General features: G+C 36.6%; 1 protein-coding gene across 4 annotated transcripts in view; it reads left to right on the top strand.

The window, feature by feature from the left end:
* WDR7 (WD repeat domain 7) overlaps positions 1 to 21085 on the top strand; it is a 370882-nt gene that overhangs the window by 205456 nt on the left and 144341 nt on the right. For all 4 annotated transcript variants that reach the window (XM_079942515.1, XM_079942514.1, XM_079942512.1 and 1 more), the window contains one exon: positions 4855 to 5076. In XM_079942515.1, the coding sequence (XP_079798641.1) occupies positions 4855 to 5076 (222 nt within the window). The remainder of the gene's footprint in view (positions 1 to 4854; positions 5077 to 21085) is intronic.

The following is a 21085-nucleotide window of genomic DNA, read 5'->3' as shown; positions in this document are numbered from 1 at the left end:
CTCTGACTGCTTTTTAAATGAAGTAATCAATATCTCGCAGCCCTTTAAATAGCTTAAACTTCTCAAACATTTTACCTGTGTTCTAGTTAAGCTGTAAGTAAAGGATTTACTCCTGCTCCTGGAAAGCTAGGGTCATTTATGCTAAATCTAAAGACAATTATGTACTTTTGAGGAACACTGTATGAATTAAATGATTGTTTTAATAAAATCAAAGGCTCATATTTTGTTTAAAGTAACCCAATAATGAGGAAACATTATTTTCACACAGAACAAGTATTCTGTCTGCAACTTCAAATTTAGAACATTTATGTCCTTTACCATTGCAGGTAGCTTCTGTTTTCCACACAGGGCTAGTTGAAGGTATTAATTTTCTTACTGTGATAGGGTGATCAACCGTCCTGTCAGGAAAATGGATCTCCGTGTCACCCTTTAGCATGATTAAACGGAGGCATGTCTCTGTGAAAAAACACCAAATTTTCATGAGATGAATGAAACTGTAGAAAGATCTACTTTTGCAGAATTATCTTATTTTTAATATCTCAGAATCTCCTATTTGGTTGTCAGTTTATTTGTAGGAAAACATTGCAGCTAATTGTGTATATCTTGTATTATTTAGGAGAAAACACAGGCGAAGCCAATAATTTTAAATGTTTCCAAATTTGAAAAAAAATAAAGAATCAGAAATTGCTGTGTTGTTGTTAGAATAGTAGCAGGGATGGGCATCTGTCACCTTATACATTTACTAATCAGTCAGTGTCTCTTTTAGGGGATCCTTTTCTTGTTCTTACTTCTTTCCATGTTAACAAAGAGCTATCATCCTTTCAGCCCTGAGCACTGATAAAAATTACATACCATAGAATTTCAGCATCAGTAGTGTTCATAGCCAGTTGGACAGTGTTCTTATGAGCTTGTGCACATGCCAAACTTTAAGTTACACCAAGAGATGCACTTGACAGCTAATTAAGATTTCATATTTTGGCCACTTAGCAGAGGGCACCTGTTATGATTCTTTCTATTAGCTTAAGAATAAAATTTACAAATGGCAGTTTTAAAGGACATTATTAAAACTTCCCTAAAGTCTTAATTCCTTCCCAGGAAGTGGGAGTTAGGACAAGATTGAGGTAATTAAACAAAAGGAACATAGAGGAGGAGGGGGACCAGGGTGGAGGTGGAGCTCTCCAAATGCCCCTGTTGTTTAATTTCCTACTGGAAGCAGCCCATGTGTGCTCCGTGCCCCCTCCCCCTTCGAGCATGGCTGTTGCAGAGGCTGACCGGCTGGGGTCAATGCCTTGCCTATTGATCAGTATCCCTGCAGTCCCTTGCTCCAGCAGCTGCTTCATTGGCTTCTTTCAGGGCCTGCTTCAGTACATTAGAATAGAAATCCATAACCAGAGCTGTGCTCATCCAAGCAGGGGAAGAAACTAAATTAAATGGTATAAAACAATCTTGGATCAGGAGTTTGTGCCAATTCATCTTGATCTAAGATGTCACACCGGGCTCTCTGTCTGAGCACCTGGGCTAGAGGCAGCCATAGTGAAAATAGATGGAGCTGCGATCATTCATTTGTCAGCTAAGGAGCAAGGCAGCGGTTAGCAATTCCCCTCTGCAGAGGTCAGCTGACAGAACAATCAGTGCAACTGCAGAATAGAGCTTTCCTTTGAACTATTGTTATGGAGCATGCTCTTGCTGAGACAAGGGGGGAGGGGAGCTTGGTTGGCTTCCTGTTTCAAGAAGACTATGTAAAGAATAAAATATGTACTACAGGAATCTAGATGTAGTCGCCCAGAGCTCTTACTCCTTGTGTCTGTTCCTGTACAGAAATAAAGTTGGTTTTAAATGCATGTGCTGAGGTATAGATTATCAAACTGTTAAATATCACTTTGTCTAGAATTAGGGTCTATTTTCATCCTTCTAAACACAGAGGCAGTGATTATTGATTTTTCTTCCTTTTTAGTATGGTTAAGCTTTTAGGGTGTTTTCCCCCTTTGGTTACTATAAACTATCACAGATCAGTGTCATACTTTGAATCTGTACTCACGTGTACATGCTAATACTTTTACTAACATTTCCTGTTTGTCTTTAAAAAGTTAGAAAAAATATCCATGAAGAGACAGAAATGCATACTATGGTATCAGATTGGAAGATTTGTCTTATGTAACTGAAATATTCTTAAACATTTTAATTGAAGCTTTTTACAAGAAATGTTAATTCATGAAATATGACTTTGGAAGTTATAAAATAATTTTATAACATTGGGGGAACATTATTATAAACTTGTCTGCATGTAATTTGAAATACACCAAACACAATAAAGCAAATTAGGAAAATAATAGCTAAAATTTTACATGAAAGAATTAGAATATTTTTAAAGATGGATCTATTTTCTGTTGTCTCATTTCAGATTTTGTCTTTCTATACATGCTTTAAAACTAATGGCAATTTTCCTAAACTAACTTTTTTTTTTAAACAATAAAATGTGACATGCAGAAGCTAAGAAACTATAGCAACAACAAGAGCAAATCTTTTTCGTTCTCAATCGCACCAAAATTTTCTTGGAATTCAAATAAACAGTAACTACTCGTTGACGTTACCACCTCAGCTTCCTAGATAACTAATCGCCCATTTTTCCTTAAGAGCTTTAATGCCACTTTTTTACTCAATGATTCCTTTCCAACTCTTCACATCTTTGTAATATCTTTCCATTTCCATTTCTTAGATTCAGCTGGGTCTTCTTGCCCACATCCTATTCTGTCTCTCAGCACAGCTAAATAAATGGAATTTAAGTATACTAAGAAGCCTTGTGCTCTAGGTATTTTATTTTTTTTAATTTGGCTTCTGGAAGGGCCAGACTTACCTCTCTTGCAAGGGTTTTAAAAATTTTGTTTTACTTTTGTTTTAGTTAATGAGGATTTTTTAAAGGGTTCAGAGCATGACACCAAATATCTTTCTGTAGTGTTTCTATCAACTACCCAGACCTCACCAGGATCCGGAAGCCATCCACTTCTCTGCATCTCCTATTTAACATCCCAACACCAAACCAACCTGAATCTCTCACTTTCATTTCTACAGTACCCTGTTTATTGCTCATCTCATTTCCAGCATTCTTCGTACACGCTCAGAGTGTTTTTCTAAAACCCTAAATTCCGTTGTTCAAAGGATTGAACAATGCGAATATGACCAGTAGAGTCATCTATGATTTGCCCCTTTCCTGACTGTCGCCTCACGTTCTACCATTCCCTTCTTGCTTGTAGCACTCCAGCCCCATGGCCTCCTCTTGCAATAGAAATCAACAAATTCTTTTTGCTTTAGGTTCTTACACGTACTGTTCTCTTAGACCATAAAGTTCTCATTGATTTTTCACCTTTACATTTCTAATTCCTGTTTAGTTGCCTCTAAATTCAATGAGGACAGGGACTTTGCTTTTCTTATCCCTATTAATTCATCTTAATTCATCCCGTATCAATTCATTAGTTCATATTTGCATAATGCCATGCACACACTCCATCTTTGGTCCTTATATGCTGAATGACTGAGTAGCTGATGGAATGAATCGTGAATTCTGCCACCACTGGTGCTCACTGTTTTCCACTTGACCATTGCATGAGCCGTCTTTTGCTTCTACTTGACACCAGTCTTGCTTTACCTCACAGTCCCCCTCCCATACTACTGCTATCATAAGCTTTCTGACAATAAATCTCAAGTAACCAGTTTATACAGAATTGTTCAGTGGCTTTCCATTAGCCTAAAGTTAAAAGTCTTCAGCTTGCTGTACAAAGGCCTCTTGTTTCAGTACCTATTTAGCTTACCCTTTTGTCATTCCCTGCCTTACTTGCAGTAGTATAGAATGACAAAAGGAAAGAAAGAACCTTTTTATCGCTGAATAATATTTTATTGGATGGGTGTAGCACATTTTGTTTAGACGTTTATCAGCTGATGGACTTTTGAGTTGTTTCTACTTTTTGGCTCTTATGAATAATGCTGCTATGGACATTCATGTACAAGTCTTTATGTGTACGTTTGTTTTCACTCCTCTTGGGTAGATACCTAGGAGTGGGATTGCTGGGCCATATGTTATAACTCTAACTGCCAAACTATTTTCCAAAGTATTAATAGTTGTATCATTGTACATTGCCACCAGCAATGCATGAGAGATTCAATTTCTGTACAGACTCAGTAATACATGTCATGGTCGGTCCTTTTAATTGCAGCCATTCTAGTAGATGTGAAGTGGTATCTCACTGTGGTTTCGATTTCCATTTTTCTAAGGACCAATGATGTTGAGCAGCTTTAATATGCATATTGGCCATTCATATATCTTTGGAGAAATATCTATTTAAATTGGTTGCTCATTTTAAAAGTTGGATTTTCTAAATATTGAGTTGTAAGAAGAGGTCCTTAAGTATTCTGGATACAATCCCTTATTAGATATATAATTTGCAATATTTTCTCTCAGTCTGTATGTTCTTTTTACTTTCCTAATTATGTCATTTGGAGCTCAAAAGTTTTTAATACTGAAGTTCAATTTAAAAAAAATTTTTAATTACTCATGCTTTTGCTATAATATCTAAGAAATCATTGTGTAACCCAAGATCATGAAAAAATATACATCTCTTTTTTTTTCTGTAAGTTATTTAGTTTTAGCTCTTATATTTAGGACTGTAATCCATTTTGAGTTGATTTTCTTACATGGTGAGAGGTAGAAATCCAATTTCATTCTTTTGCACATGGAAAACCAGTTGTCCCAGTGCCATTTGTTGAAAAGCCTGTTCATTCCTGAGTGACCAATCTGGAATGTGTTTCTTATCATATGTATTGATAGTCTTTTAATTTCTATTCTTATGTTTTGGTTTTCAGGTTGCTTATCAGGTGTCCCACAAATGAAAAAAATTTCCACATCTTATGAGGAAAGACGAAAGCAAGCTACTGCTATTGTTTTACTAGGAGTAATAGGAGCTGAATTTGGTGCAGAAATTGAACCTCCTAAACTGCTGACCAGACCTCGAAGCTCTAGTCAAATTCCTGAGGGATTTGGTTTGACTAGTGGTGGATCCAACTACTCACTGGCCAGACATACTTGTAAGTTAAAAATTCCTAATGCCGATCTATTGCTTCTCAGTACATATTACCTGTTAACAAAATCTCAGAATATTGAACATATCCTGAGTTTTAGCTCAGATAGAATGCTTAAATGACATTGGAAAGCAGCACAATCTATTTGGCACATTACCCTGTAGTTATAGTTCTGGGACTTCTTTTTAAAAGTTAAAACATGGTCTTTTAAATGCTTTTCTTAAAATAACACATTTCTGAGCTTTGTGTTTCCACATTTTGGTCGAGACTTTAGCCAAAACTTCTAACTTCTAAAATAATTTCTGAAAAACTATGCATCTTGTCCTGAATGTGATTTGAAAAATCAGGGGTGGAGAACCAATTTTTTATTTTTTAAAAAGTGTGTGTGTGTGTGTGTGTGTGTATAAATATATATATATGTATTTTAAAGAATGTGAATGAGGAACTACGAATTACTTTTGTAATTTAAAAAGTATTCCAATAAAATTATTCCAATAATGACTAAAAAATTACATTCAGAGCTCAAAGGGTTTGTGTCATATTGCTACTTTTGGTTCTGTGGTTGGTGTGTTAATAATAGGTAAGGGTATTTTATAATGAGGTCTTTTGGTCCTTTAGTGTCAGAACTCCCTTAGGTAAGGACAGACTGTACCTACCATATTGCAGAATCATTTCTAATAAATGTGCCATCTTAACTAACAAATATAATCCTACCGATTATATCAAGATATTCTTTGTAGCGTAAATTGCAGTGTGTTCTTTTGGGGTTTTGGCTTTTAAGCAAGGGGAAAAGATATAGGCTACTTTGTTAGTTATGACAGCAGAGAAGTTCACCAGATCATTGTCACATACTTTTCCGGAGAAACCAGGGAGCCATTTTGGCGGCTTTATTATTAAAGCCCTCCTACAGACTTAGCGGCCTGCCTATCCTCCCTCCCCACCAGACCCCAACCCCTTTTTAGATTCTTAATCCAACAAATACGTATTAGTGGTTGGTAATCTCTTGACCTCTGTTTGACATTGAGAATCAGGGAGTAATAATAGGAATACCACCACCAACAATAATAAAGCAACCACATAATTCTTTTGAGCATGATTTTAAGCTCTTTACATGCACTAACTCACTTAATCCTCACAATAACCCTATCAAGTGGGCTGTTCCTCAATTATTTCCATTTTACACATAAGGTTTCGTTAACCTGGCTGAGATCCTTCCTCCAGGAAATGGCAGTTTTTCTCTTAACACACGCTGTTGGTTCTAGAGCTCATGCTTTTGACCATTGTGTAAACTGCTACTGCTCAATGGTTTCTGCGGAAAAGGGTTTAATGACTAACATGTGCTGTTAGTTTATAACTTAAAAATTTATTTTCTGTCTCTTCGTTTGATCATCAAAATAGAAATGAAGATTTCTTCAAAGTAGCTCAGCCAAAATGTAGTAAAACCTGAATTTGAACTCAAGCTTCTTGAGACCTGAAAACCCACACTCTTCCCATTTTCCCCCGGGGCACATCCACTTCCCCTCTCCTGCAGAGGCCTCTTCATCTTTTCCCAGGTTCTTCAGGTTCCCTGTTTTCCATTCATAAAACCCTGCTCAAATCTCACCTTCTCTACCAAGGGCTCTTTAATGGGCCCAACCTTTCTGTGTCACTCCAGATAGCCTAGGGCTTATATAGAGAGAGCCTTATTTAGAATCTTGACATTAGAATACTAGAGGTTAGTGAAACCTTGACATGATTTAGTCCAGTGGCTTTCAAACTTTTTTGCTCACCATCTCTCTAATGAGTATCAAGAAATGTTAATCCCTTGCACATTTTTATATTGACAGCTAAAACGTTTTTGTTTTTTTAACATCTTTATTGGAGTATAATTGCTTTACAATGGTGTGTTAGTTTCTGTTTTATAACAAAGTGAATCAGCTATATGTATACATATACCCCCATATCTCCTCCCTCTTGCGTCTCCCTCCCACCCTCCCTATCCCACCCCTCTAGGTGGTCACAAAGCACCGAGCTGATCTCCCTGTGCTATGCAGCTGCTTCCCACTAGCTATCTGTTTTACATTTGGTAGTGTATATATGTCCATGCCACTCTCTCACTTTGTCCCAGCTTACCCTTGCCCCTCTCCATGTCCTCAAGTCCATTCTCTATGTCTGTGTCTTTATTCCTGTCCTGCCCCTAGGTTCGTGAGAACCTTTTTTTTTTTTTTTTTTTTTAGATTCTATACATATGTGTTAGTATACGGTATTTGTTTTTCTCTTTCTGACTTACTTCACTCTGTATGACAGACTCTAGGTCCATCCACCTCACTACAAATAACTCAATTTCATTTCTTTTTATGGCTGAGTAATATTCCATAGTATATATGTGACACATCTTTATCCATTCATCTGTCGATGGACACTTAGGTTGCTTCCATGTCCTGGCTATTGTAAACAGAGCTGCAGTGAACATTGTAGTACATGACTCTTTTCAAATTATGGTTTTCTCGGGTATATGCCCAGTAGTGGGATTGCTGGGTCGTATGGTAGTTCCATTTTTAGTTTTTTAAGGAACCTCCATACTGTTCTCCATAGTGTGACAGCTAAAACTTTTTAATAGTAAGTTTAAACATTTGCAAAAGATATAATTTTGAGGATATTGTGAATATTGACATTTAAAAATAAAACTATTGTTCTTTTAAATATATTCAGTAGAATATTCGGCATAACTGTTTGATATCCATAATCATCCATTAAAAAAACTGCATGACAGACTTTCCTTTAAATGTCAGAAATCTTACATCCTTGATTATTTTCCTTGAAGAGAGAAAATTTCTACCCTCACAGTTTTAGTGAAGGTGTTAATTTGCATATTTAGCATCCCAAAATCAATTCCTTTAAACTAACTGTGCCTTAAAACTACGTGTGCTTACAAAACTATGTGTTCCTTGAAAAGTTTTAAGATGCTCCCTTTTGAAGGGATTACTTATTTTGAAGGCTACTGATTTAGTCCAACATGTTTTATATAATATTTCAACAGCATTCATTTGTATTTTATATTTTCCTGCAAGGAAAGTAAACATAAATGTTGTTTCTCTGGAATTTTCATATAGCTTATTATCTTAGTATCTGTATATAAATGTAGGAACATCGTAAATTAATGAATCGCTGACTGATTTTCATCCAAGCCATTGGTTGGTTGCTAGGCAGATTAGTTTACACCTTAGTTATCTAGACTAATACTGTTATCATCTGTTTTCTAACCACAGTTTATCTTTATATGAAATTCTGATATTCATGAATTTGCTTCTGTAGGTCTTTTCTTTTGACTTATAGTTTCATCTGCAAATTGTTACTGCTGTAACTAGAAAAAGAGGAAATGGGTTAGTTGAAAAGAGGCAATTTTTTAAAAGCTATATAGCACAGTAGAAATAGAGATTTTTCAAAGAAGCCCTAGGAATTGATAAAAGAACCAAAGGGTCTTAGTATTGCTCTCTGGTTTATTAAAATTCAGGGAGCTGAACTACAGTAAAGGGGTCCCAAAGCCTATTTCTGACATGATGGAAACCCTGGGCTGAGCTGTGCTATGGAGGGACTTTTGCCTGGGGCTACCTCAACTTTCCCAGGCAAGGGAAATAAAATTTACCCAAACATTTAAAATAGTGAAGCCTTTTGGAATCAAGTTTGTTCTTTGAGCACTTTGGATAAAGAATGTAGATGTAGATAGGGCAGAAGGTAATGTTTCTTAGCAAATAATATTTATAATTCATTGTAACAAAAGACAGATTCTGAGAGGTTTCTTAGCAAGCAGAAATCGTATATAAAAATGAATAATATAGTACCTATTGGAACAAGTTCAAAATGTATAAAATGTCCGTGTTATTTTCCTCTTATTATGGTTGCCCTATTTTATTTTAATAATTTTAAAGTATTTTCAAGATCTCCTGAGTTTCTTTTTTTTGTTTGTTTGTTTGTTTTGTGTTTTTGCGGTTCGCGGGCCCTTCACTGTTGTGGCCTCTCCCATTGCGGAGCACAGGCTCCGGACGCGCAGGCTCAGCGGCCATGGCTCATGGGCCCAGCCGCTCCGCGGCATGTGGGATCTTCCCGGACCGGGGCACAAACCCGTGTCCCCTGCATCGGCAGGTGGACTCTCACCCACAGTGCCACCAGGGAAGCCCCTGAGTTTCTTTTAACTTCCATCCCATTGTCCTTTATTTCCCTCAAAGGTCTTAGATTCCTTGGTGGTAGATTTGCGTACCATGGGGATTTTTAAGAATTGGGATGTCTTGATTAAATTTATGTTTATCAGTTTAAATCTTGCTCTCTTTTTAAAAATTTTTTTTGATTATTTGAAATCTGTAGATGGTTTGTTTTATTTTATTTTTAAAATTTTTTGGCTGTGCCATGGGGCATGTGGGATCTTAGTTCCCTGACCAGGGATTGAACCCATGCCCCCTGCATTGGGAGCAAGGAGTCCCAACCACTGGACCACCAGGGAAGTCCCACATCTTGCTCTCTTGATTGGAAACAGTCAGATGTCTAAATGTTCTGTGTGTTACTTGGGCTCTTTTCAATGAGTTCTGTGTAATATTAACCTGCTATAATGTTAACCTGCCAGAAGTTACTGTATGTATCGCTATGGTATTTGTTTATGTGGCATTTAGAATGTATTGCTTCCATTAAATATTTAGTCTTTATGGCATCCTATTGAATGAGATAATAATTATTATCCTCATTCTGAGATAAGGCCATTAAGATACAATATTTTTTGAAGTTTAATTGCTGGAGTTCTAGCCTTCCTCGTAAAGCCATTCTGTGAAAACTCATAATGTAGTCAAATTCCAGTTATCCACATTGATGGGGAGGGCAGGGAGAGACACTGATGCCTAATTCAAAAGTCATACGTAGTTTTATAATACATTTTATACTTATGTTGGAATATATATGAATCTTTTGTGGGTGTTACATTTTACATAAAGTGTCAAAATCACATATTGAAGACAAAGCTGAAGGACTCTGGAGATTAAGAGGCCTGGACCAGGCTACTCTGTGACCTTGTACTCTTGGGAAGCAAAGCGACCCTCTGGGTTGCAGTTTCCTCTTGTATAAAAGAAAGAGCAGGAACTGTTCTGTCTTTAAAGCCCCTTTCGGTCCAATTAGTCTCTGCTTCTGAAGTGAAATGGAAAACATCCCAGGAAATTTCCCTTCTTCATCTTCCCAGTTTCCTCTCCATGTAGGGATGGATGCTTTCTTGTGTCTCATCAACTCAACTTCAATAGGGACCTTCCTTAATTTTTATTCCAATCCACAAATGAGGCATTGTTAGAATATCTTAGGGAATTATTTATAATGTTACCTTCTAGGTCTTTTGGTTCGTTCTTTCATTTGGTCTCTTCTGCTCATTTTATAATTGTGGAATGACGCTGGCGCATCTGTAGTAGGTCACATTTTGATCTCTCATTAGCTTTCTGACTTTGGGCAAGTGTCGTAACTCACTTCCCTAGGCAGCCAACTCTGAGACAGACTTGTGTGTGGGAGTATCCTTGGGATCAGTACCTTGAGGGAGTGAAAGAGGCAGGGTTGGGCAGAGGGAGAAGTTGAATTGCATTTCAATTGCCTAGAAAGCTTCAGTGACCTTGGGAACTCTGGAGCTGGGATAGACTTTGGACTTGTCCTGAATTGAGTCTAAGGCCTCAGCCTTTAAGTCCCATGTCATTCAGTCATTGGGTCTGCGGTGCCCTGAGGAAGGGGTGTGATCTTGGGTGAGGCAGCTCTTTTCATCCTGGGGCAAATCCCACAGAAGGAATCAGCTGAGTCTTTTCAGCCATGAACAGCAGCATGAGCTTGGGGAGTGATTGCTTCCATCGTGGAGGGGAGGAGATGGGCAGCCTCTCCAGGCTTCTGCTCAGCATGTTACTCATTCCTGTGTGTCCCACCTCCCCCTTATGTCCACAGACGTGGAGAGAAGTACCACCATTTATTTAACACACCGTCTATTCCAAGTCCATATGTATCTCTTGTTACCCTGCAAGACAGATATTTTATCCAACATGAGGCACATTAATAATAGCTGATTCCTGAGCGTTTACTCTGTGCCAGGCATTTTGCTATGCTCTTTACATGTATTATCTTATTTAATCTTCAAAACATATCAATTAAACACTATTACCATTTATCAGATGAGGACACTGAAGCTTTGCTCAGTACTCACTGAACATTGATGAAGTTGAATTAAACTTTCTTCTTGCAGACAGTAAATTGAAGGCATAGGTCAAACGTTTTAACATCATACTGCTAAACAGTGTCAGGCCTGGACTTGAACACTTGTCTTCCAAATCTAAATCAGTGTATGTTCACCATTTCACACAGTTGTCTTGTGTTATAAACAAGTGTGATTCAGAAGTGGTGCTGCACAAAAGAGGGGCATGTCGGCAAGCAGCCGCTCACCTGGAAATAGGAGCACTGTTGAGTCATTTGTTTAGGGATCTGCTGGTGCCACAGAGGGATAAACATGTACAAACTCCACATCTCCATACTTATGAAATGGTTTGCATCTATGTTGTGAAATATTTAGAACAGAGAAAGGAAATGAATTTTTCCCTGCAGTGGGTCTTTAGGAATTCTACAACGCCAGGGTTCTTCAGCTGGCCAAGGTGCATGGTGTCACTGATGTTACCTGGAAAATGCTATGTTTATGTGCACTTGCATTTCTGTTCTGGAAAAATGTTCCAGATTCCATTCAATTCTCAAGAGACAGTCATTAAAATAAAAACAGTTAAGAACCCCAAGAGTTTGTTGGAATAAATGGCTTCTTTGTTACTATGATTTTTTGAAACAAGATAGAGTTATGTTCCTCTTGATTAGTTCAGTTGGAATACCACCAAATGGAAGCCTCAGTTAGATGTTGTCTCAGGAATGTTTAAATTCTGTGAAACCTGTATTTAGAGTTCTACATTATTCTGGTGCTGTGCTTGATTTTACTTTGTTGTGGTCTACTGTCGTGAAAATGTCCCCCATATACTTTGTGTACTTTCTAACCATTCATGTTTTATTTAGTGACTGTATTAATATTGGTTGAAGTTGATGTAATAATGAATTTATTTCCTACATTTTAAGGTGAGAAAGTTAAGCCAAATCTCAGGTGTTTTATTCAGCAGGATTGGGACCAAGTCACTGAATTGCAATTAATAACAAAACTAGCAGTGGTGGCAAGTTATGGAAAAAAGCAGCAACAATGATGAGGAAAGCATTGTTGCATTTGCAAGGGTAAGCAGTGACCAAAAAAATGGACCTTTTCACTGGTCACACAAGAGCCATCAGATGGTGTTGCTGAGGTGCCGCTGCGGCCATAGAGGCTGCATTTCCATTTGCTTCCCCTTGTGTGTCTAACCTGGCCTTCCAGGCACCTGCGAGGGGACCTGCCTCCCTGCCTGGCTTCTTACCCCACTGTCCACCTCATTCTCTCTTCTCATTGTCCTAACTCAGCATCCCCTGTTCTTTACTGCCACTTCTCGCATGTAATTTTACCTTTGAAAATCATCCTGGTCCAGATGCCACTTGACTTGCGTTGCCATCACACCTCATTCCGGCTATGCTCTAACATCATATGTAGAATGTTTTAAAAATGCATGTGTCTGAGCCTCACCCTGGAGTTCCTATTCAGAAAGTCAGGGGTGGGGTTTGGGCATCTATGTTATTTTTAAAGCTTCATATGTGATTTTCATCTGTAGCGTAGCCAGAATAGAGGAACCCAGTAGAATGTAGAGTCCTTCACAGTTATTTTACATTGAGTGTTCTATGGTAGTTCTGGTCACTAAACTACCTTAATGCACGAATTGTAATTTTCTTTATATTTTGAAGTGGAAGAGGTAGTGGGAACTAATCAGAGTGAATAAGTGACATTTATATTACTCTCAGAGCTAATTCTTTAGGTAGTTCAGCCTTTTTATTGGAATTTCATTATTCTGGATTGCTTGGGTTTGAATCTTGAATCACTACTCAGTAGCTGTGTGGCCTTAAATGCTTTTGCCTGTTTCTTTAACTAAAAAGTAGGAATAATAGTATCACTTACCTCACAGAGTGAGTATTGTGAGGATAAGTAAATTAGCGTATGCAAAGCACTTTGAAAAGTGCCTGACGTACACGTGTTAGTTGAACGTTAGTTATTATTATCGTTACCAGAATCGTGTATAGAAGAATAAAGAAAGGAAATACATCTGCTATGTATTGGGACATTTATATGTGTATAGACGACTTTTAAAAATCTTCCTAAGAATCTTATAAGGTAGGTATTACTGTCAACATTTTATATATGAGTGAACTGATACTCTTAAAAATTAGATAACTTCCTTAAGGTTATCTGTCTTATAAAGGATATGAATCCAGATGCAGTTTGCCCCCAAAGCCCATGATATTATATTCTACAATACATACTGATTCCTACTGTTTGTGGCAATCTATATTAGTTCCCAGAGGATTTATATAAAAATGCACTTTTCTTTGTCATATTATTATACTTGTGTTGAAATAAAACGCCAAATATTTTTGTAATTATTTATTTGTATTCTTATGTATTTGTATATTATTTACTTAGATGAATTTCTACATATTTATTACCTGTTTCTCATTTTAACCACATCAACATACTAAGCTCAGATCAAATGGGAAATTTCACTACTCTTGTTTTTACTTATAAATAATTCATGTTGTATAACAGCTTTATCGTTTTAACTGAGATCTGACGCTTGCATTACAGACCCTGTTTGGTGATGTAATCCCATCCTTGTTGTCCAAAAATAGTTTTAGTTTGCAACTCTTTTTGTTAATTTGCTACACTATGGGTTTTAGGCTCCTCTTCCATAAAACGAGTAAGTTGGACAAGGTTATTTCTAAGGCCACTTCCATCTAAAATTACACAGTTCTGTGAAATTATTAAAGTGATTTATTATTATTCTAACTACAGAGCTTGTGTTTATTACTGCCACTTGAACTTGCTATCTTGTTTTCATTGTTCTTTACCAGTTGCTTTTCTGCTTTTAAAGGTTCTAGTGTTCCACTGTTATGCTATGTTTGAAGCTGAGCATCTTTAAAGTATTTTTCTGCCATCCCTCCTTTTGGGTACCTCATATCAGCATACCAGGCTACAGCTATTTCCACAAAACTCATTCCCCACACGTGTCCAGCTTTGTGGACTTGTGTTATGTTGATGTAGTTGTACTCTAGACCACAGACCAGCAAACCATAGCTATAGATCAACCCTCGCCCCCTGCCTATTTTTTTCAAATTAACTTTTATTGGAACCCAGCTGTACCTACTTGTTTACATACTGTTTGGCATTTCACACTACAACAGCAGTAGTTGCTGTAGAGATTGTATGGCCTACAAAGCCAAAAATATTTATTATCTGGCTGTTTACAGAAAAAAAATTGCCAACCTTCCTGTACATTATTTGAAACATTTGTTAGTGGTCCTTTCTGTTAGTGGTTCATTTAATATACAAAAGGGCTTTGAGGTGACTTTGTTAAAAATATTTCAGTAGCTAAATATAACATCTGGGGTACTCTGAGATCTATATCCTTATAAGAATGTAGTACAAAGGCCTTATACCAATTTTTTGGTCTAGAATGTAATGCAGCATTGGTATAAATCTCTGCCAATCATCTAATGTATGTACTAGTTACCTTGATTGAGTTGCAGATTCAGTGACAGGTTTTAGCATTGTATTGCTAGTAGCAACCCTTTTATTTTGCATAAGACTTTCCTATATCTGATATTTAAGTAACCTTGGTCTGAAGTTTTCTGACAGCTCTGCAGAATGGTTCCTTCACATTTGTATGTCCTATATATGTGTGCTCCAGGGCCGCTGTAATTAACATATTTAATTCTGTAAGTTCAAACAATTTTATATCAAAAAGGGACAAAAGAGAACATCTAGTTTAACCTTTTCAAAAGCTGCAGAACTTTTGATGGTTCCCTTAGAAAGCCTTTTGTAGGAAGTGAATAGAAACTTTTCGTAACCTTGTTTGTAGATTCCCTGCCATGTCCTTCAAAAACACAGTTTCCAAGGATGTTGAATGGTAGGGAGCCCAAGACTGAGTGCTTTTTATACCCTAGCTTCCATGATCATACAGTAAGTGCTGGCGAATTTGTTGGTGCTACCCAGTTCAATTGGGAGCTTCCAGAGCCCGAATCTATTAGAGGACATGAATGCTTGTATGAAATCAATAAATGTAGAGCTCTTTCCTTACACCTTTGGTTTTCAAATTGTGTTCTATAGAATCCTGGGACTCCATAGAGATGGCTCAGTGACTGCCTGGGCTCTTAAATCTCCTTCAAGCACAGCAGCACTGACTTTTCTGTGTTCTAGAAGTTGAAATTTGGCATGACATTGTATCCACAAAGAGAAACTGACGAAAACAGGGCTAGAGGGACTTCCCTGGTGGTGCAGTGGTTAAGAATCCGCCTGCCAATGCAGGGGACACGAGTTCGATCCCTGGTCAGGGAAGATCCCACATGCTGCAGAGAAACTAAGCCGTGCGCCACAACTACTGAGCCTGTGCTCTGGAGCCCGCGAGCCACAACTACTGAGCCCGCACTCCTAGAGCCCATGCTCCACAACAAGAGAAGCCACCATAATGAGAAGCCCACACAGTGCAACAAAGAGTAGCCCCCACTCGCCACAACTAGAGAAAGCCCGTGTGTAGCAACGAAGACCCAAAGCAACCAAAAATAAATAAATTAATTAATTAATTAATTTAAAAAGAAAAAACAGGGCTAGACTCTTAAAAGCAAAACAAAACACCAAATACCTGAAAACTAGAAATTACATATCCTTCAAAAACTCAATGATAATCAAAATTCTTCATTTGCCCACTCAAATTTGCTCTGCTTTCAGCCTTCCCCATCTCAGTTGATTACTTTCTTTCCAGTTTCTTACAGTCATCCCTAATTCCTTCCTCTCTCAGACAACATCTAATCCATCAGGAAATCTTATTGGCTCTACCTTCAAAATATATCCAAAATTCAGCAGTTCTTACCACCTTTACTGTTATCACTCTGGTTGGAAACCTTCATTTCTCACTGGGATTACTGCCAAGCCATCCAGCTTCTACCCTTATCCCTTTATAGTGAGTGCGGTTTTAAACATAGCAGTCATGGTAGTGATGCTTTTAAGACCTAGGGTAGATCTTATCACTCAAGGGTATCCAGACAACTAATCAGCCACACAGATACTCAAAAATCAGTAGCTTTTCTTTATAATACTAAACAAAATAGAAAATATAGAGAATCATCATTTTTTGAAAGACCCTTCGAACTACTAAGACCCTAAAAACCAGGAAGAAAAAGACAGACAACCCAGTTAAAAAACAAAACAAAAACAGAATAGGACTGTAGGCAGGCATTTTATCACGGAAGGAATGAAGATGCCAAAAAATACTCAGCTTACCCAGTAATTAAAGGAATTTGGGGTTAGGAAAAATTTACTAGAAACACTTGTTTGTTTAAAAGCATTTTTTTTTATGGTGGATATTCGTGTAATTAAAATAAAATGATAGATGCTCATATTTTACAAATATTTTAAAGATCTCAATAATAATGGCAACCAAAAGAAGTACCATAGACCATATCTAAGAATAAACTTAAGAAATATGGAAGAAACTACAATATGTCACTGAGGGAAATAAAATAATATTTGAGTAAATAAAAAGGCATGTAGTTCTCGGATGGATAAGATAATGGTAAATATCTCAGTTGTTCCCAAGTTAATATATAAATCTCACACAAACACTAAAAATCTCAACATCGTTCTTTTAATAGCTAGTCAAAATTATTCTAAAATTAACACACCAGAGATAAATGGAATATGTGATTTATTTTGTTTTATTCAGTACACATATATAGCACTAATAATATACCAGTCACTATCTTAGGTACTTTATAAATATTATTTAATCCTAATTATAACCCCTTGACATATGTAATTATTAAAAAAGTCAACCTCTGCAGTACTGCAAAAATGTAAAATATCTAGGCATTAACTTAACAAAGAATATGCAAGACTTTTAGGAAAAATTTTTTTAATTTTATTGAAGTAGTTTATAAAGACCTAAATAAATAGGGAGATATGCACTTTTATGGATAAGAGTATCATAAGAATGTCAGTTTTCATAAATTCAATACCATTCCAAATAAAATACCAATAGGGTCGTTGTTATTGTTTTTTGTTATTGAACTTACAAGCTGATTCTCAAATTTATATGATAAGACAATGAGCTAAGAAAAGCCATGACATTTCTAAAGAAGAAGAACAAGGTGGAGGGATTTCCCTTACTTATATCAGAAGTTATTATAAATTTATAGCAATTATTATAGTGTTATCTTGGTAAAGAACAGACCAATAGACCTATGGAACAGAATAGACAGCACAGAAATGGTTCTATGTATACATAGGAATTTGACTCTATAGATCTAGCATTGTAGATCAGTGAAATAAGGGATAGACTTTTTGATACATGGTATACTTACCATTGGCTATTCATAAGGAAGAATAATGAAATCGGATCCCTCTTGCCCATCGTAGCCAAAAAATCAATTCTATATAAAGACTTAAATATGAAAGCTAAAACAATAATACTTTAAAAAGATGATATAGGAAAGCCTAGCCTTGGAATGGGGAACAATTCTGTAAACAGGTGACAGAAAGCCCAACCAAATAATAAAGAGAATGGGTAAATTCAACTACATTAAAATTAGAAACTTCTATAATCAACAATACCTTTTAGAAAGTAAAAAGTAAAGCCACAAAGAGGAAAAAGGTAGGTATAACACAGGTCACTGACAAGAGATTGTTAAGCACACACAGAGACACAGACACACACACACATACACACACACAACTAAGTAAGAAAAAGACAAATGCAGAGCAGAAAAATGGGTAAAGATTGAAAAAGCACTCCACAAAAGGAAATAAAAATGGCTAATAAACCTATAAAAAGATGATAAGTCTTATTATAAGGGAAATGCAAATTAAAAGCCAAATGAACTGTCATTTCTCATCTACCAAACTGAAAGCTTGAAGTCTGACGTTATCAAATTTCTGCAAGCATTAGGAGCAACTAGAACTCCTTTACACTTACTGTGGAGGGTAAATTGGTTTCAGCACTTTGGAAAGTAATTGGGTGTACTATCCTATGAGTATACTCTATTTTTTGCATTGTCTAGAAAAACTTCTCTATGTGCGAAGTAAATATTTTCTCCCGTTCTGTGGTTTGTCTTTTGATTACCTTAACAGTGTGTTTCAAAGAACACAGTTTTCTGATTTCTGTGAAGTACAGATTATCAGTTATTTTGTTTTATACTTCATGCTTTTTATGTTGTAAGTAATATTTGCCGATCCCAAAGATTTTTTTTTTTCCCTTTGTCTTTTTCTGGAAGTTTTGGCTTTTGCATTTAGCTTTGTGCTCTGGTTTGAATTAATTTTTTTTTTTTTTTTTTTTTTTTGCGGTACGCGGGCATCTCACTGTTGTGGCCTCTCCCGTTGCGGAGCACAGGCTCCGGATGAGCAGGCTCAGCAGCCATGGCTCACGGGCCCAGCCGCTCCGTGGCATGTGGGATCTTCCCAGACCGGGGCACAAACCCGTGTCTCCTGCATCAATCGGCAGGCAGACTCTCAACCACTGCGCCACCAGGGAAGCCCTGAATTAATTTTTGAGTAAGATGTGACATAGGGTTATTTTTTAAACATATATATACAGAAATTTAATTCTAGCAACACTTGTTGAAAATATTTTTTCCTTTTTGCCCCTATTCAGTTGCCTTTTTTGAAAATCAATTAATCCTAGATGTTTGGGTTTATTTTTAGACCCTCTCCTGTCCTTCATTAATCTATATGTCTGTTGACTAATACATGCTATGTTGATGACTTCAGCTTTCAAGTAAGTTCTGAAATTAGGTAGAAGGCTTCCAACTTAGTTCTTCTGTTATAAAATTGCTTTGACTATTCTGGGTCATTTGTGGTTTGATAAAATTTTAGAATCTCCATGCCAATATTTTTTTTAAAGCCTGCTAGAGTTTTGATTGGAATTGCTTTGAATCTGTCGTTGAATTTGGGGAAAGTTGACATCTTAACATTACTGAGCCTTCCAATCTATGAACTTGGTATATTTCACTATTTACTTAGATCTTCTTTAATTCCTCTCAGCAATATTCTGTGGTTAATTTCAAAAGGTCTCACAGATGCTCCAAAGAGGAGGAAACAGAAGAGTCAGAAAAAATATTTAAAGAAATAATGGCTGAAACTTCACCAAATTTGATGAAAGACATAAATTTACAGATTCAAGAAGTTCAGCAAACCCCAAACAGGTTAAATTTTAAGAAAATCATACCTTGAAACATCATAATGTTGCATAGTTTGTTTCTAGTCTTTATTATCAGAGATGCAGTATTAAAATTGCCACTTCTGTGTGTGCTTATGCATATTTATGAATGTTTTGTTCAGTAACTTCCTGTAAGTAAATTCCTGTGTCAGAGTTTATCAGTATTTTAAATTTCAGTAGCTGTACCAGATTGTTCGCCAAGTTGTATGAATTTATTCTTCTGCTGTTTCTCTATACCTCTTTAATTCTGAGGATATTAATGATGTTTTTCTTGTCGACCAATACAACTGATGAAAAGTGATACTATTGTTACTTTAATTTGTGTTTTAACTCTTTAGATTGATTTTCTTGTTATGTGTTTACCATTTTTTAGTTCTTCTGTGAATTGCCTGTTTGTGTGTATGGGTGTTTATGGAGATGTAATTGACATATAACATTACAGTAGTTTCAGGTGTACAACATAATGATTTGATAATTGTATATATACTGAAATGATCACCACAATAAGTCTAGTTAAAATCTGTCACTGTATATAGTTGCAAATTTTTATCCTGTGATGAGAACTTTTAAGATCTACTCTCTTGTTTCCCAGACACGCAAAAGCTAAAGGAGTTCATCATCACTAAACTGGCCTTATAAGATATGTTCAAGGGACTTCTGGAAAGGCTATAACTAGAAACAAGGAGATTATGAAAGAAAAAATTCTCACTGGTAAAGGCAAACATAGTAAAGATAGTAGTAGATCAGCCACCAATAACACTAGTATGAAGGTTGAAAGACAAGAGTAGTAAAATCATCTATATCTAAAATAATTAGTTGAGCAATACACAAAATAAAAAGATGTAAAATGTGACTGAAAAGAAAACATAAAACATGGGTAGGGGAGTTAAAATGTAGTGCCTTGAGAATGCATTCAAACTTGAGAGGCCATCAACTTAAAATAGACTGCTATATACATAGGTTGTTATAAATGTATCTTGTGGGACTTCCCTGCTGGTCCAGTGGTAAAGAATACACCTTAAAATGCAGGGGATGTGGGTTCCTGGTCAGGGAACTAAGATCCCACATGCTGCAGGGTAACTAAGCCCACATGCCACAACTACTGAGCTCATGCACCTCAACTACAGAGCCTGCGTGCCGTAAACTACAGAGCCCACGCGCTCTGGAGCCCACACCCCACAACTAGAGAGAGAAAACCCACACGCCACAACTAGAAAGAAGCCCGTGCACCACAACAAAGAGCCCACGCACAGCAACTAAGACCCGATGCAGCCAAAAATAAATAATAAAATAAATCTTTAAAAAAATGTATCTCATGATAACCATAAACATGAAAACATAACAAAAAAATAAAGAGAAAGGAAAAAAGAGATCTACTTTCTTAACTTTCAAATATGCAATATAGTGTTATTAGCTATAGTGACCGTGCTGTACGCTATATCTTCATGACTTATATATCACTGGAAGTTTGTTCCTTTTGACCTCCTTCACCCATTTCACCCATCCCCCACCCCCTGTATTGTCATTTTTTGTATCAAGTTGTTTACTTTGATACTGTGGGTACTTTTTAAATAGAGAGATACATGTTATTTTCTTTTTTTTTTAGTTTATTGTTTCTTATTTATACTTTCTGGTTCTTTGTAGTAGGACATTTATAATTT

Source organism: Stenella coeruleoalba (genome assembly GCF_951394435.1).
Source record: "Stenella coeruleoalba genome assembly, chromosome: 14".
NCBI lineage: Eukaryota > Metazoa > Chordata > Mammalia > Artiodactyla > Delphinidae > Stenella > Stenella coeruleoalba.
The sequence above is the reverse complement of the archived record's forward strand: the minus strand, read 5'-3'. Positions and strand labels throughout refer to the sequence as shown.